At 54.2% G+C, this 16,069-nt stretch overlaps 1 protein-coding gene across 4 annotated transcripts in view; it reads right to left on the bottom strand.

Annotated features, from left to right (window-relative positions):
* Nucleotides 1-16,069, bottom strand: part of LMF1 (lipase maturation factor 1) — a 218,012-nt gene that overhangs the window by 130,287 nt on the left and 71,656 nt on the right. For all 4 annotated transcript variants that reach the window (XR_012765657.1, XM_075436995.1, XM_075436993.1 and 1 more), the window contains one exon: nt 3,213-3,278. Coding sequence is in view for 3 of the 4 variants with exons in the window: in XM_075436995.1 (XP_075293110.1) it covers nt 3,213-3,278 (66 nt within the window). In the remaining variant the exon portion in view is untranslated. The remainder of the gene's footprint in view (nt 1-3,212; nt 3,279-16,069) is intronic.

The raw sequence follows: 16,069 nt of genomic DNA, 5'->3' as shown, positions 1-16,069 counted from the left end.
TAGTTTCCACTTGCCAGGCTGCGTACGGTGGTGTGGCAAAGCCTTCTCGTTTCCAGCAGTGCCCAGGCGTCTCTTCCACCCTTACTGGAGCCCGTCTGCTCCTCGGGGATCAGAGGAGCGTTAGGCTGGTAGGAAAATACCTTTCCTATGTAAACCCTGCGTTCTGCCATTTCCCTCTCCAAATCACACAGCGTCACGGATCGTAAGCCCTGTGAACAGAGAGGCTTCAGTTGAGGAACAGCTCTCCAGAAAGGCTGGGATTAAGGCCCTGAACATTAGAAAGGAAAGAGCGAGGAGAAATACGCTCTGTTTAATTACCCAAGCCATAACAACATTTCACTATTTTATACACGATTCCTGACAAAAATGGAAATGTTATTTTCCACGAGCATAGCTGCTGGTTCTACTACAAATAAATAGTCCGGGGCGCGCTCACCACGCGCGAGATGGAGCCCATGTGTTTTCATTAATTCTCTTGGCAGAGCAGCCCGTGTGGATTTTGGACTGCAGCTCCGGACTGGAACAGGAGAGCTGGGGTGGCCAACATACATCACAGCAGACTACATTTGGCCCAGGTCCACTTACAAGCTGGTCCAGTACCCAATTTTTATCATCCTAATTACGAGCAGACTCCCAGCTCCCTCCTTCCCTCGCGGAGGTATCTTCAGCTTCGCCCTCCTCTCCCTCCCTCCGGCTGGCTGCAATCAGCAGGTGAATTGCAGCCCTTTGTCTCCTATCGCCAGCAGACAAAGTTTGGCCTCCTTCATTTTTTCCTTTTATTGCAGCTTCTTTGGTGCGGATTAAAATAATTGATATTGATAACGCGCTCTGCCCCCTGCCCCTGTTCCCAATTACTCGCACAGGCTGGGGATCCCGCCTTATGGATATGACAGGAATGGTCTTAATTAGCCTTCGGGGCTACAGAACCGATTCTGGTTTTGATTTGAAATATTTGGGATTACGCAGGCTGACTGCTGTGGGCTGGGGTCACCGGTGGAAGCGGATGGGGGGTCCTGGGGGGCTCGCTTTGAGCTGGCTTTTCCCTGACTGCCGCCAGGTGCCCGGCAGCACGCAGAGTGCTCCAAAAACAAAGGACGATTTACCGCAGCACCCAAGGTTTTACTCGGCATGAAGCAGGACACCAAGGGTCCAAGAAGAGCTAACCGAGCAGCAGCATCCATAAAAGGTCACAGAATCCCAGCATGGCAGCGGTTGGCAGGGCCCTCTGTGGGTCACCCAGCCCAACCCCCTGCCCAAGCAGGGTCACCCAGAGCAGGCTGCACAGCACCACGTCCAGGCAGGTCTGGAATATCTCCAGAGAAGGAGACTCCACACCTTCCCTGGGCAGCCTGGGCCAGGGCTCCGTCACCCTCAGAGGAAAGAAGTTCTTCCTCCTGTTCAGCTGGAACTTCCTCTGCTCCAGTTTGTGCCCGTTGCCCCTTGTCCTGTCGCTGGGCACCACTGGAAAGAGTCTGGCCCCGTCCTCCTGACCCCCACCCTGCAGATATTTAGAGGCATTTCTAAGGTCCCCTCTCAGCCTTCTCTTCTCCAGGCTGAACAAGCCCAGCTCCCTCAGCCTCTCCTCGTAGGAGAGATGCTCCAGTCCCCTCCTCATCCTCATAGCCCTCCGCTGGACTCTCTCCAGTAGCTCCTCATCTTTCTTGAACTGGGGAGCCCAGCACTGGACACAGCACTGCAGATGGGGCCTCACTAGGGCAGAGCAGAGGGGAAGGAGAACCTCCCTCGACCTGCTGGCCACACTCCTCGTGATGCACCCCAGGATCCTATCGGCCTTCCTGGCAGCCAGGGCACACTGCTGGCTCACCCTCGCATTCAGTGGGTGAAACCCTGTTAGAAGGAAATGAAGATCAAATCAAGGAGCATTTAACCTGAAACGGCAGATACAGCTTTCCGGACCTGCAAAAATCTGTTTCAAAGCATGCACCCAGCTAAGTCAGTCACAAGAGTGAAAGACGAAGGTGTCAGCACCTGGGAAACCGACAAGGTTTCTTCCCTGTTTTGGGGAGAGGAATCCCAGCCCAGCACCAGGACTGGCATCGTGGTCCCTGGCACTCACACGCAATTCTCTTCACACAAAGGTGGAAAGACAGAGGTAGTGTGCGAGCGTCCCCGCAGCCGCTGCTCAGCGAGCCTTCCCCGTAAAAAGTAATTCATAGGCAACACCTTGGAACACGTTCTGCAGGTCAGAGAAGTCAGGCTCTGCCAGGTTTAATTGGAAGAGGGAAATGGTTTCCAGACGTGAGGAAGGCCTGTGGAGAACGGCACCCCAGAGGTCCATCTCCAGGGGCTTGCAGCTCAGGCCGGCTGGCTGAGAACCACGGTGGGCTGGAGGCACCGAGAGGAGCCCAGGTCCTCCCAGCACGGGACCGGTGCAGCACCAGACTCTGCAGCCCGATGTGAACGGACATGGCGGGCTCGCCCGCTCGTTAGACAGACGTGGATTGTAGCTCAGAGGTGTTAGAACATCGTGTGCCGTCTTCAGCGGCTGCGGTGTTAATCTGGAGGAGGGAATATTGCTTCAGCACGGTTCCCTTCCTTAAACCACGGCTGCTCGCCCAGCGGCGTGTCGCTGTAGGCAGCCATTTACTTCTTTTTTACCACTTTATACACAAAGCAAATGCGAAAATAGAGGTAAAAAGAGAGGGGAAGCTGAGCTCCCTCTCTAATCAAAGAGGAGACAACACTTGGAGGCAGGATACAAACCACATCTTATAACCAGAATGCAGCGTAGTCACAGAATCACAGAATGGTCGGGGTTGGCAGGGACCTCTGTGGGTCACCCAGTCCAACCCCCTGCCCAAGCAGGGTCACCTACAGTAGGCTGTAGAGGACCTTGTCCAGGCAGGTCTGGAATATCTCCAGAGAAGGAGACTCCACAACCTCCACACACACCGATAAACCCGTGTCCTTCTGGGCTGCGTTTTCAGAGAGGGAGCTCTCAGCAGAGCTCGGGTTTGGTCCCCAATCAGTCTGCGATGGCGAAGGGAGGGAAGGAGAGAAATCGGTCTTTTAGGACCGGGGCTGGGAAAAATCGCATCACCGAGCTGGCGCAGGGATGTCGACGGCGCTGCCAGAGACAGAAGGCCACGATAAAGAAAGAAAACATGAAGGGCTGCCCGGCAGAAGAGAAACGGTTATAGAACATTCTTCTACCAAAGCAGACAAGAGACATTGATGCGCGGATCGCTCACCTCGTAGTGATAATCCATGCAAGTTAACTCTCTCCAGCAGCGATCTCCTCGAATTTTAATCAGCCCCTGGGGAGAAAAAAAAAAAAAGTCAAAAACCACCATCACAAATATTTTATTTTACTTTATCTTGGACGTCAAAGTATTATCTCAAGATGCCAAACACGCTGGTTAAACCACAGGGAGAGCCTGTGCCGGCAGGGAAGCACGGAGGCTGGAACGAGCCCCTTGTGCCCACGGCACATCTGCAGCCCAGGCCCCAGCGCTGTCCCCGAGGGAGAGCTCCAACGTGACTCCTTCCCCTGCCCCTTATCGAAAAATTGAGACAAAATCCTTGTGGAATATGCACGTCACCTACAGGGTGCTGGAAGATGCTTGACCCTCGGCCAAGGCTTTGCAGAGCAGCTGTGGGCAGCCCAGTGCTCCCACCACCGGCTGCCAGCACTGCTGGAATTGCTGGCTCTGCTGCTGGCACATTTCTGGATAACAGACTGAAAAGTTACCTAAACACCACTGCGTGCGCAGTTTTAAAATCCAGACCCAGTTCTCTCCCTCTCACAAAGCCGCCTCTGCTGCCTATGGAAAAGGAAACAGGGACGCAGACTGGGAAGGGGACCGGCAGCCTCACCGGCCCGGAGCTGGATACAGAGATGCGATCAAAGTAATTAGAGACACAAAAGAGGAGCAGGGGAAGGAAGCTGACAGATCTAAACACGGATGAATAATCTAATGACAGGTCTGCCCCACCTCAGGGTAGAGGTTGGCGATGAAATAAGCAGGTATCAGAGGCTGCCGTGCACTGACATTTCAGGGCAACGAGGGGGTGAAATTTCCAAATCAGTGGGTCCATTCCAGGGCTGGCAGTAATATCGGGATTAAATTTCTTTGCCTCGGTGATGAAGGGTAGAAAGGAATCAGTCGTCCACAGCAGGAAGGACACCTGGCCAGGGATGCGCCCGCTCGCAGGAAGCAGCGCAATCAAGCCGTGCCGGCCCGAAGGTATGCGGGTTCGGCTTTGATGTACGGGGAAAGGTCCCTGATTACGATCACAAGACCCCAAATGGAGAAAAGCTTCACTAGTCAAAAGGTTGAACCAGCTCTATCATCTGCATACAATTAGGGGGTATTTGCCTACCTCTGAATTTAACCCTAATTACAACGTTCCTGCCTGCCTTCGTAGAAAAACACAGGGAGTTTCTGTCAGGACCCGCTGCCGGCTGCACCAGGAGCATCCCGAAGCTCCTTCGCATCTGCAGCAGGGATGGTTTGAACATGAGACCAGTGGCTTTTCTGTGCTACAATCTGAGCGCTGAGGGGAGGAGGAGATGCCAGCACCGCAGCACATCCTGGCCCGTTGGTTCCATCCAAATCGCTACAAAAATCTTCTCTTGCAGCATCGAAGTTCAGCGGGTTTGGGGCTCGAGAAAAAATCCAAATTCCAGTTCAAGATCCCCCCAGACTGTCCAGACCTCCCCAGTAAATAGGCAGAACTAGCCAGTTCCCAAGGCTGTGCGACAACTGAGCCCCCAGGGCTGCTGGAAAGAGAACCATAGAATCATTAAGGTTGGAAAAGACCTCTGAGATCATCAAGTCCAACCATCACCCCAACACCACTATGCCTGCTAAACCACGTCCTGAAGTGCCACATGGATTTTGAACCCCTCCAAGGATGGGGACTCCACCACTGCCCTGGGCAGCCTGGTCCAACGCCTGACCACTCTTTCAGTAAAGAAATTGTCCCTAATATCCAATCTAAACCTCCCCTGACGCAACTTGAGGCCATTGCCTCTCGTCCCATCACTGGTTACTGGGGAGAAGAGACCAACACCCATCTCACTACACCCTCCTGTCAGGGAGTTGTAGAGAGCGAGAAGGTCTCCCCTCAGCCTCCTCTTCTCCAGACTGAACAGCCCCAGCTCCCTCAGCCGCTCCTCAGAGGACTTGTTCTCCAGAGCCCTCCCCAGCCTTGTTGCTCTTATAAAGAGGGGACAGAGCAGCCTCGAAACTCCTGACTGGCACTGAAGGGGCCAGCTGGGAAGGACTACTGACCGCTTCTCCCAACGGAAGCCGTCAAGGCAAACCGATGGAAGGATCGAGCTGGTTTAAAAACGAACAGGAGACGTACTTTTCCAGACAGCAAATCATTTACTTTATGGGAGCCAAAAGTACGTTCAGAAGGCATTAGACGCTTTCCCAGCGGACAGGCTCGGGCTAACTGCTGAGCACAACCTCCTCCCTGGAAAGCCCCATAACCACTTGGTTGCCAGGAGCTGCCCCAGAAGATCACTTTATGCTTTATATTCCTCCCCAAGCATCTGTTAACGGCCGCTATTAGAGACAACGTAAGAAGTCAGTTGGACCTTGGCCTTAACCCAGCGTAGGCTTCCTTAAGCAAAGATCCACAAAAGCAGTTACAAGCTCATCTGGCAGGTAAATTAATAGGGAATAGGCTCCTTTCTTGGTCTGAGCCTCATACCAGGTGATGCTTGGACACGAATGTCCTAGCGAACAGGGGTGACCCCAGCAGCCTGCAGTAGGGCTGTTTACACCCTTAAATTATACCTGTTATCAGGCACGCCGCCGAGTTCAAGCAGATTTCACCCACCTGCTGTTCCAAATTATTTTTCCTTCTTATTCTAGTCAGAAAAAAAAAATCATGTTTTTGATGCCAACAGAGTCATAGAATCACAGAATGGTTTGGGTTGGAAGGGGCCTTAAAGATCATCTGGTTCCAGCCTCCCTGCCACGAGCAGGGACATCTTCCACTAGAAGATACTAACTGATGAGGACAGTAAACAGAAACCATTAAACATTTTCAAAATCCATGAATTCAGACAATTTACATCCCGTGATTTTTAGCTGAGAATAAACCTGGAGAAGCCAGCAGAGTTGGGGCATTAAAAGCCCAAACTCCTCACAGCCCATCTCATGGAGCAGGATGGAATTTCCCCCCGGCACAGCTGTTTCTATGCAGTATCACAGAATCCCAGAATCCCAGCACGGCAGGGGTTGGCAGGGCCCTCTGTGGGTCACCCAGCCCAACCCCCTGCCCAAGCAGGGTCACCCAGAGCAGGGGGCACAGCACCGCGGCCAGGCGGGGCTGGAATATCTCCAGAGAAGGAGACTCCACAGCCTCCCTGGGCAGCCTGGGCCAGGGCTCCGTCACCCTCAGAGGGAAGAAGTTCTTCCTCGGGTTCAGCTGGAGCTTCCTCTGCTTCAGTTTGTGCCCGTTGCCCCTTGTCCTGTCGCTGGGCACCACTCAAAAGAGTCTGGAGGAGGAGCTCAGACCTAGAAATACCCTGGCCCAGGAGGTCTCCATCTCTGCACCACCATGAAAGGGACATTCCCCTCCACCACCACCCCCCAAGCAGACCTGGTCCGTAAAGGCACAGGTGAAAGCACAACAGATGCAAAGTGGCATCAGACAAGACCTGCGGGACGGGAAAGCAGGGCGGTGAGCTACTCGGCCGATCCCACCACTCTCTTCTCCATCGCTCTACGAGGGCTGCAGCAGGGGAGGCAGGGACAGGACAGCACTGCTGTCAACACTCACGGCTTCATCTCCCCCTCCCGAAGCATCCGCAGCTCGCCCTGCCCCTCGAGTCTTTTCTAGAATTACAGGATACGTTGATAGCATCTGGCAGGCTGTTCCGCAGCCGGCAGCCCAGGACAGCCGGTAAGCAAGGCTGGAACCTTCACAGAGGACAGCTATCTTGATGACCTTCCCTCCTACCTTGCCCAAGCTGTTATCAAGCTCTATTATTCAGCAGGGATAATTAAAACATCACAGAAGAGCACCATACCGAAAATCAAAATCTTTCCTGCAATGAGTCACTAAGGGAGTTCATCACATTTTGTTTACTATAAAGCTTTCAAACAGGAAAGTCACTTCACGTTCTTAATATCAAATCTGTTTTTCAGCACAGAAACCTCCCACTCTCATAATTAGCGGGCGTTTCAAGCCTTCTTCACCCTGCTGCTGTCTTCACGTCGACTTCCACACCCACGCTGGCAGGTGAGTCTTCCAGTTTTCAGTGAAGCTGGACCAAGAAAGCAGAGCACGTAGTGCACGAAAATCCACGAAAACCCACGTGCTGTGCAGCCTCCCCTCTGCTGAGCGGGACCACGGCGGGGGATCGAGCCACGGGGGCTTGCTAAGTCATCCTGCTGGGACCCCCGGGGACGGGCGCAGCCGGGACCAGCTCCGGCACACCTTCCTGCTCCACGCTCGCACGGGCTCTGCTTTTAAAACACGCTCTGCCTGAATTATTTGGCTTCCTCTGACATGTTTGGGAGTCAGCTCCTGTCCTCCTGAAGATGCAAACCTAGTTGAGAAATGGCGTCCGGGTCCAGGCGAGCACAGGAGGACCGAAGGGGGAAGGGAGGAAACGGGGATCCCCACATCTGCTGGAGCTTGACACTCCCTGGGTTTCTCTCAATCTGCTAACAATTCCCAATCCATTTTTTAAGATTTCTCTGTGTACGTTGCACCGGCCGGACCCCACAGCTGCAGCAGATTACGCTGCCATACCACAGATCAAAGCCGGGGAAACCTCCCCATCCCCTGCCCGCAGCCCAGCAGCGGCTCCTGCAGCTCTGGCGTCGCCGGGCTCTCCTCTCTGGGGACACGGGGAGGACCCGCGAGGGACCAGGAGGAAAAGGAGCCGGAGGGCACGCGCATGGGACAACCCTGTGAGACCGAAGCAGACCTGGGAGACCCTCCTCTCAGACCTGGGAGACTTTCCTCTCATCAGGACAACCCTAGCAGACCTGGGAGACCCTCCTCTCATCGGGACAACCCCATGAGACCCCAGCAGACCTGGGAGACCTTCCTCTCAGACCTGGGAGACCCTCCTCTCATCAGGACAATCCCATGAGACCCCAGCAGACCTGGGAGACCCTCCTCTCACACCTGGGAGACCCTCCTCTCATCGGGACAACCCCATGAGACCCCAGCAGACCTGGGAGACCCTCCTCTCACACCTGGGAGACCTTCCTCTCATCGGGACAACCCCATGAGACCCCAGCAGACCTGGGAGACCCTCCTCTCACACCTGGGAGACCCTCCTCTCATCAGGACAATCCCATGAGACCCCAGCAGACCTGGGAGACCCTCCTCTCAGACCTGGGAGACCCTCCTCTCATCGGGACAACCCCGTGAGACCCCAGCAGACCTGGGAGACCCTCCTCTCAGACCTGGGAGACCCTCCTCTCATCGGGACAACCCCGTGAGACCCCAGCAGACCTGGGAGACCCTCCTCTCACACCTGGGAGACCCTCCTCTCATCGGGACAACCCCATGAGACCCCAGCAGACCTGGGAGACCCTCCTCTCAGACCTGGGAGACCCTCCTCTCACACCTGGGAGACCCTCCTCTCATCGGGACAACCCCGTGAGACCCCAGCAGACCTGGGAGACGCTCCTCTCAGACCTGGAAGACCCTCCTCTCATCTGGATGTAAGCTACAAACACCTCGCAAGGAGCATTTTGGGAGCAAATATTGAGCAGAGCTCGAGATGAACGTTACGGACAAATTCAAGGGGAAACAAGGAAGAAGAAACCGTTCAGCAGGAGTCTGGAGAGCAGGGCTCACCACCCTTCTGACGGCTCCTGCCCTGTGGCCATGGGGTCTCGCATCTCCGCTTCCTCCCGGCAGCGCTGCCGGAGCAGGGGGAAGGGGAGGCGGGGAAGAGCCCGTCTCCAGGCTCCAGCCTTTAGTTCTGAGCGTACGGCTGGAACCCAGCTCCGCAGACCAGCCCTAGGCAGGGCAAATTTCAGGACAAACCCGGTGTTTGCGGCATTAGGGCTGTGTTGGAGGCAACGTCCAACGGTCAGAAGCACCGGGATGGAGATGTTTTAACAAAGGACTTTTCCGCCACTTCCGGAGGGCATTTTTTGAAGGTATCAGGCAGACCCTACTCTCTAAGTCCAAGAACACGTGAAAGGCACCTGGGACACCCAGCAGCTTCCAGGAGGCAGTGATGGGCAGCTGCTCCCTCCAAGCTGCTGTACCAGCCTCCAGCTTCATCGCTCTTTCTCTCACGCGTACAAGTTTCCAGCTTTTGAAAAGAACAAGTTCAACGCTCGGGAAGCAAATGAAAAAAAGCAACACTTGCAGAGCCCTCTTCATATTTTCCACTACTTGGTGTTCTCTGTGCCAAGCCTGGTCCCCCTCCATCCCTCCCAACTTTCATTTCTCCCTCCGGGGTTCAAGCACCCCCAGGTCCCACGTGCTTTTTTCACGCAGCATCAAAACCACTCCACTAGCTCAGCGCTAATGAATGCTGTCAGAACTTGGCCATGCTTACAGGTAGGCAGGAAAATATTTCCAAGGGCTGTTAACTCCTGCACAGCTGCTGCCATATGCGGGGCAGGGTCTTGCCAGCCCCTGCTTACTGAGGAGCTGAGCTCTCTACTGAGCTCTGCTTGCTGGGTGATAAAAACTGACACTGGAACTCACCTTGAAGACCAGACCGTGCCTCAACGCGCTAAATCATCCCAGCTTTTCTGGCCTTTTCTGAAGCATCCCAAAGATGTGAGTACATTAAGACATCACCACGAAGCAGAGGAAAGCCTTTCTCACTCCGCTTTCAGCTCCTCGTCCACCACGACCATCTCCCTGACCTTCTACTAAAGCTGCGAGGTCAGGCTGCCCGCGTGCCAGCTGGGAACGCCATCGCTCCTGGTTAGCTCACAACGCACCGACCACACTTCACAAGATATAATAAACAACAAGAAATAAATTAATAAATAAAGAATAGAGAGCCTCCAGATCCCAGGCAATCTGAAACAGCACCCGGCGCCGTGCTGCGTGGGGGTATTCGCTATCGGCACGGCGACAGCACCGAGGAGTTGGTGCCAGAACCCCGTTGGGTGGGATGCTGCGGGACGCAGGGCGAAGCTGCGAGCCCCACGGGTGCCTCATAGAATCACTTAGGTTGGAAAAGACCTTCAGGATCACCAAGTCCAACCATGAACCTAACACTGCCAAGTCCCACTAAACACCGTCCCCGAGTGTAGCCATGTCTACGGGTCTTCCAAATTCCTCGCACCAGCCAGGAGCACCCGATTCTGCGGCACGCGGGTTCCTCTGTCAGTCCAAGTCCCTGCTATTAGAAGAAGTCCTTGTTCTCATTTATACATGTTTTTATATTAATTATGCTTAGCATAACGCTCCTCATAGTGTCACATGGCAATGTGATCACTTGGGAAACACGGCAAAGATGTGCTACAGGAAGCTGCTGTAGGTGACCCTGCTTCAGCAGGGCGGTTGGACTAGATGACCCACAGAGGTCCCTTCCAACCCCTACGATTCTGTGATTCTGTGATTCTGTGAAGCTCAGCACACTAACATGTTTCTTGTTTTCTAAATTCCAAAATTACTTGAAAATTTTGTTTTCCTTTTTTTCAGCTGGCAAATTTATGAAGTTTCTTCCTAGTTCTGAGCTCGTGGAGCAGTAGTGGAAAAACCTAAATTCTGCATTGATTTTGACGCAAGGATTGGAGACTACTGGGCAGGAGAGAGGGATTTTTGAAAACTTTTTTGACTTTTTCCTTTTTTATGATCCGCTTTAATCGTTAGATAAAACCAAAAAGTGTGTGTGTGTGCTGTGGGGGGACAGGAAAATGGTGATTAAAGTTTATTTTCTTCTCCCAATGACAAATACGCGCTCACACGCCTACACCCCCCGGAAAAACCCAGCACCCCCAGAAACGCCAGCCCTGCCTGCACGCCGGGGGGGGTGAAGGGGCTTCCAAAGCCCCGCGTATCAGCAGGGAAAGGTATTTGGCAACGCAAATCCAATATAGGCCAACGGGAAGGAAACAGGTGGCTCGGTGAACCAGCAATTGCCCTTTCACCCCCGTGGCCTTGCTTTGAGTCCAGCTCTACCCAGAATTATTAAATTCCTACTGATGAGCCGGTGGCTACAAAGACGCCGGGGCTGGATCGCCTCGGCCGAGCTCCTGGCAGCCAGACCATGCACAGGAGGCTCTGCCAGCAACGAGCAAGCCCGGCGTGGGGACGGGGAAAGCGGAGATCTTGGTCATATTAATTTACAGCTGACTGCGGCTCCAGGCCATTCTGCACGCCCAGAAATCTCCCCGCGCTGCCGTCCGCATGAGAACCACAAACCGTTAACCCTGGATTGAATTAGCATCCAGGATGAAATATGTGCTCCCTGCCTTCTCCCCCAGGAAGCCTGCTCCCTCCAGGGCACGGCGGAGGAGCGCCGGGGAGCATGGGGACACAGCACCTGCCCGTGCTTCCAGAGCACCAACCTCCGGCGCTCCCAGGCTCCCACAATTAAGGCGCGTTAAATTCACCGGTATTTCTCACAGGAGAGGGAAAATTACATTTAGGGATTTTTTTTTTTTTAAGTTCAACACAATGCCTGGTTTTAATCACCAGAGCCACTCAGCCCTCATGTGCCTCCCAGCCACCAGCCCTGCTCTGTGTCCGCTGGTCACCATCAGGTACAGCCAGCACCTCCCACCCTCAGCCGATGCGTGCCCTGGGTGCACCGCAGGCGTCACGGATGACTTTCCTCACTGTGCTTTCATATAGATATATGATAAGACATCGGCCACATGGAACAACACCTTATTTTGCCTCCAGCATCATAGAATCATACAATGGGTTGGGTTGGAAGGGACCTTAAAGATCTTCTAGTTCCAACCCTCGCCATCAGCAGGGACATCTCCCACCAGCCCAGGGTGCTCAGAGCTCCATCCAACCTGGCCTTGAGCACTGCCAGGGAGGGAGCAGCCACAGCTTCTCTGGGCAACCTGGGCCAGGGCCTCACCACCCTCATGGGGAAGAATTTCTTCCTAATATCTAATCTAAATCTGCCCTCTGTTAGTTTAGAGCCATTCCCCCTTGTCCTGTCACTGCACCCCCTTGTGAAAAGCCCCTCTCCATCCTTCCTGCAGGCTCCTTCAGCCACTGGAAGGCTGCTGTAAGGTCACCCCAGAGCCTTCTCTTCTCCAGGCTGAACAGCCCCAACTCCCCCAGCCTGTCCTTGTAGGAGAGGTGCTCCAGCCCTCGGATCATCACCAGCTTCAATAGCTTACTACAGCATTGAAGGAGAGACGACCACGCAGTCACCTGAGCAGATCCACAAGCAAACCAGAGCAAAGAAAAAACAATTCCCAGCAAAATCTTAGCAAAACCCACGCTGCAAAAAGTCCATCCTCCTGCCTGCCCGCTGCAGGACTTGACCCAGCCAGCAAGGCACCAAACCAGCCCGGGTTATAAACCTCGGTGAGCCCGCTGAAAACCAGCTATTTATGACTAATAAATTCTCATTCGAATGCAGTAGATCATTGAATATTTTTGCAAGGTCTTCCAGCTGGCAGCCAGGGGACTTTAGGGGTGGAAATCTAAATCACCCCTTCGCTCCCACCCATTCCACTCCAGTCTCACTCGATCGAGCGACCCCACGTGCCCCCACTCTTTCCCCATCACCCAAAGAGCGTCCAGCAAAAGGGATTTCAATGGAAATTAAGCCATAGAGAGAAAGCTTACCAACAGCTTTTGATTTCCACTTTTCATCAGCTGGATTAAATCGTGGCAGGAATCCCAAACGGAAGGCCACGGCACACGGTGGCACGGGGAACCCAGCAAGGGACTGGAAAGCAGAACGGCGGAGCGGTGCGAGCCACGCAGCCGCCGGCTGCCTCCTCCGCAGAGACCTCGCCGCGCGGTTTTAGGGTGCCGAGATCCGGACGGGCACGGCGGCGCGCTGGGGATCGCCTTCCCAAATCACAGAGAGGACGAACGCGTGAGGAGAAGGGGTCCTCGCTTTTCCACTGCGTTTTTCAGTGAGAGGAGCACATCCGGACGCTGCTCCTTTTTACTGCATCACCCCTAGCCCCTGCCATCAGGATTAAGCCAAACGCCAAGTTCATAGAATCCCAGCATGGCAGGGGGTGGCAGGGACCTCTGGGGGTCACCCAGCCCAACCCCCTGCCCAAGCAGGGTCACCCACAGCAGGCTGCACAGCACCGTGGCCAGGCGGGGCTGGAATATCTCCAGAGAAGGAGACTCCACAGCCTCCCTGGGCAGCCTGGGCCAGGGCTCCGTCACCCTCAGAGGGAAGAAGTTCTTCCTCAGGTTCAGCTGGAGCTTCCTCTGCTTCAGTTTGTGCCCGTTGCCCCTTGTCCTGTCGCTGGGCACCACTGCAAAGAGTCTGGCCCCGTCCTCCTGACACCCACCCTGCAGATATTTAGAGGCATTTCTAAGGTCCCCTCTCAGCCTTCTCTTCTCCAGGCTGAACAAGCCCAGCTCCCTCAGCCTCTCCTCGCAGGAGAGATGCTCCAGTCCCCTCCTCATCCTCGTAGCCCTCCGCTGGGCTCTCTCCAGTAGAGCCTCACCACTCTCTGTCCCCAAAAGACCAAGCCCAGGCACAAGAAGTGGTTCAAGAGCCACCACGGATGGACCCTCACAGACAGCTCCGTGAGGACGTTACGCTTCGCCTAAGGAGCAAAACACCTCCCAGGCAGATAAACTGCTCAATGATTAATTACTCAATTAACTAATGATCAATTACTCGATGCCAGCAAACAGGACGCAGGGTCCCGTCGCTGCGGCACGGCACCTCGCTCCGCACGCCCCGCAGCCACGCAGCGCCCGCGCCGGGGGGAAGCGGCTGAGCTCCGGCACGCCAAATCCTCCCTTTTCATCTCGCGCCGACCGCTCTGCCCAACTGTACCCCTTTCAGGCTGCTGTACTTTGGTGATTCAAAGCGAAAAAAAGCCTAAATAATTAAAATGTCATTCAAGCTCTAAGCCGATATGAGTCACTGTTACAAAAAATATCTTAAAAATTCTTTCAGGAGTGGGGGATAATTATATTCCTCCCTATCTATTGATTTTTCTCTACAATGCAGATGTCAGATTTTCCACGGTTTTTTTCTTTTTCTCCTTTTTTTTTTTTCCCTGGAGTGAGTGTCAAGGAGGAACAAAGCACTCTTTGAGACTTTTTCAGCCCAAAATTAATTCTGAAAAAAAAAAAAAAAGGTACAGACAGGCCAATAGCACGGGAAGCCGAGAAAAAGCCTGGTGACTCAAGCTCTGTCTGCAAAACCCCTATTGATACGGGCTCTGGGGAGGAGGGTGGGGTACGGGGCACCGGCGGTATAAATTTAGAGTCAATTTAAAGACCTTCCTGCCGTGTCTTCACGATACAAAAGACGGGCGAAAAAGAAGAAAAAAAATCTCAAGGAAGGGCAATCCTGAAGTCCAGATTTTCATTTTTCTCGTCATATGAATATGAAACGGTCCCAGGGAGGACGCCAAGCGGTGCCTCGCAGCTCCCGCACCCCGGCACCCTCTGCCACCCGCAGCGCAAGCGGCTTCAACACCTTTCGAAAGCCAAACCCGGATCAGCGTATTTTAAAGACAAACCCAGCTGTAATTTAGATCCCCGACTTCACAGAAGAGGCAGGAGCTTTACAAAGCTAATATAATATAAAAAAATATTGTGTAAGGGCTCTAGGAGCGGGCGGCAAGGGGACAGCCAGCTCCGCCGCTCCTCGCCACGCCGCAGCCCGGCACCCAAGGGACCCGACACGGTGCCTTCAGACCACAACCCAGATACCAAAGCACGTGGGGTTTCCCTGCTGTTACGCACCCAACTGCCCAGCCTGCTCGCTGCCTGCCCGTTCCAGCTTTCTTCTGTGCTTGAAGGCATAAATCATGAAAAATATCTGGATTTTCCTTCAGCCTCAGTGATGAGCGTCGCACGCAAACGCTGTGCCCGGGGAAGGATGCTCGATGGGTGCAACCCCGCAGCAGAACAAGCCTTCTGCTGGCCGCGTAAAACCGCCTCCCAGCTCCACAACGTTGCTTTAGGCCATTTTTTTCCAATATATCTCATGACAGAAAAATCTTTCCTTCCCAAGAGCAGAACAGCTCTGCCGGAGGGCTCGAGCTCCGCGGCGCGGGAAGGACGCTCCAGACGGCGGGTGCCGCACTGGGCTGTCCGACTCCTTTCTGTAAGAAATGCCACACGGGGAAGACGTGACACAGGTAGTAGGCTTTTTGAAAACTTTTTTCTACAACTCCAACAGTAGCACACCACAGACTTCAAAAAAAGAGCTGCACCTGATTTTCGTACAAACGTCTCGTTAAACGAACAGCCCGTAATTCACATCTCTCCTGCTTCTTCCATGCAAAGAGAGAGGAACCACGGGCTAGAACACCTCCTCCTTAGCCAGAGCACGGTAAGTTTGTGCTCCTCAGATGACACTGCTGCTTAAACAGCCTTATTCTGTACCCTGAGCATCATTTCAGAGCCCACAGCCAGACCTGTTCAGGTCCAAGCCTGCACCAGGATGATGGGACTGCCCCAACATCTGGAGAACATTCATTCTGGTCCAACAGCAGCAGGTTACAGGCCCAGGCTCCAGATTCTCTGGAAGAACCCAGCTCCAGGTGAGCAAACCGTGCCTGCCTGGAAGCCTCGCGCGCAGGCAGGGACGGGCTCGGGGACGGCAATGCCACAGGACAGGTCCCACCCGCAGAAGAGGAGAACATCTGGATTCTGCTGCACCGGGCGTGGGTTGGTCCAGCACAAAAACTAAACTGGTGTCACCACAAAACGCAACCGCAGAGCACCTCAACTTGTGGGCTGGAAAACACTTTTCTGGAACAGAAGTTGCTGGGGTTGGTTTTTGTTTTGGTTTATTTGGTGCCGTTTCTTCCCTCCGCCACCTGAAAGACCCTCGGAGAAGCCACCACGGCTGCCCCAGCCTCTGCTCGACTCCGAAGCCGCGCTGCAAGGAGCGGGCGGCAGGGATTTGGAGAAGTCCTTGGCGTTAGCGGCTCCCGGCCTCTTCCAGCCACCGAAGGAACAAGTC

This window comes from Opisthocomus hoazin, chromosome 15 (assembly GCF_030867145.1).
Source record: "Opisthocomus hoazin isolate bOpiHoa1 chromosome 15, bOpiHoa1.hap1, whole genome shotgun sequence".
NCBI classification, from domain to species: Eukaryota; Metazoa; Chordata; class Aves; order Opisthocomiformes; family Opisthocomidae; genus Opisthocomus; species Opisthocomus hoazin.
Note: the sequence above shows the minus strand (reverse complement) of the source record. Positions and strands in the feature narration are given on the sequence as shown.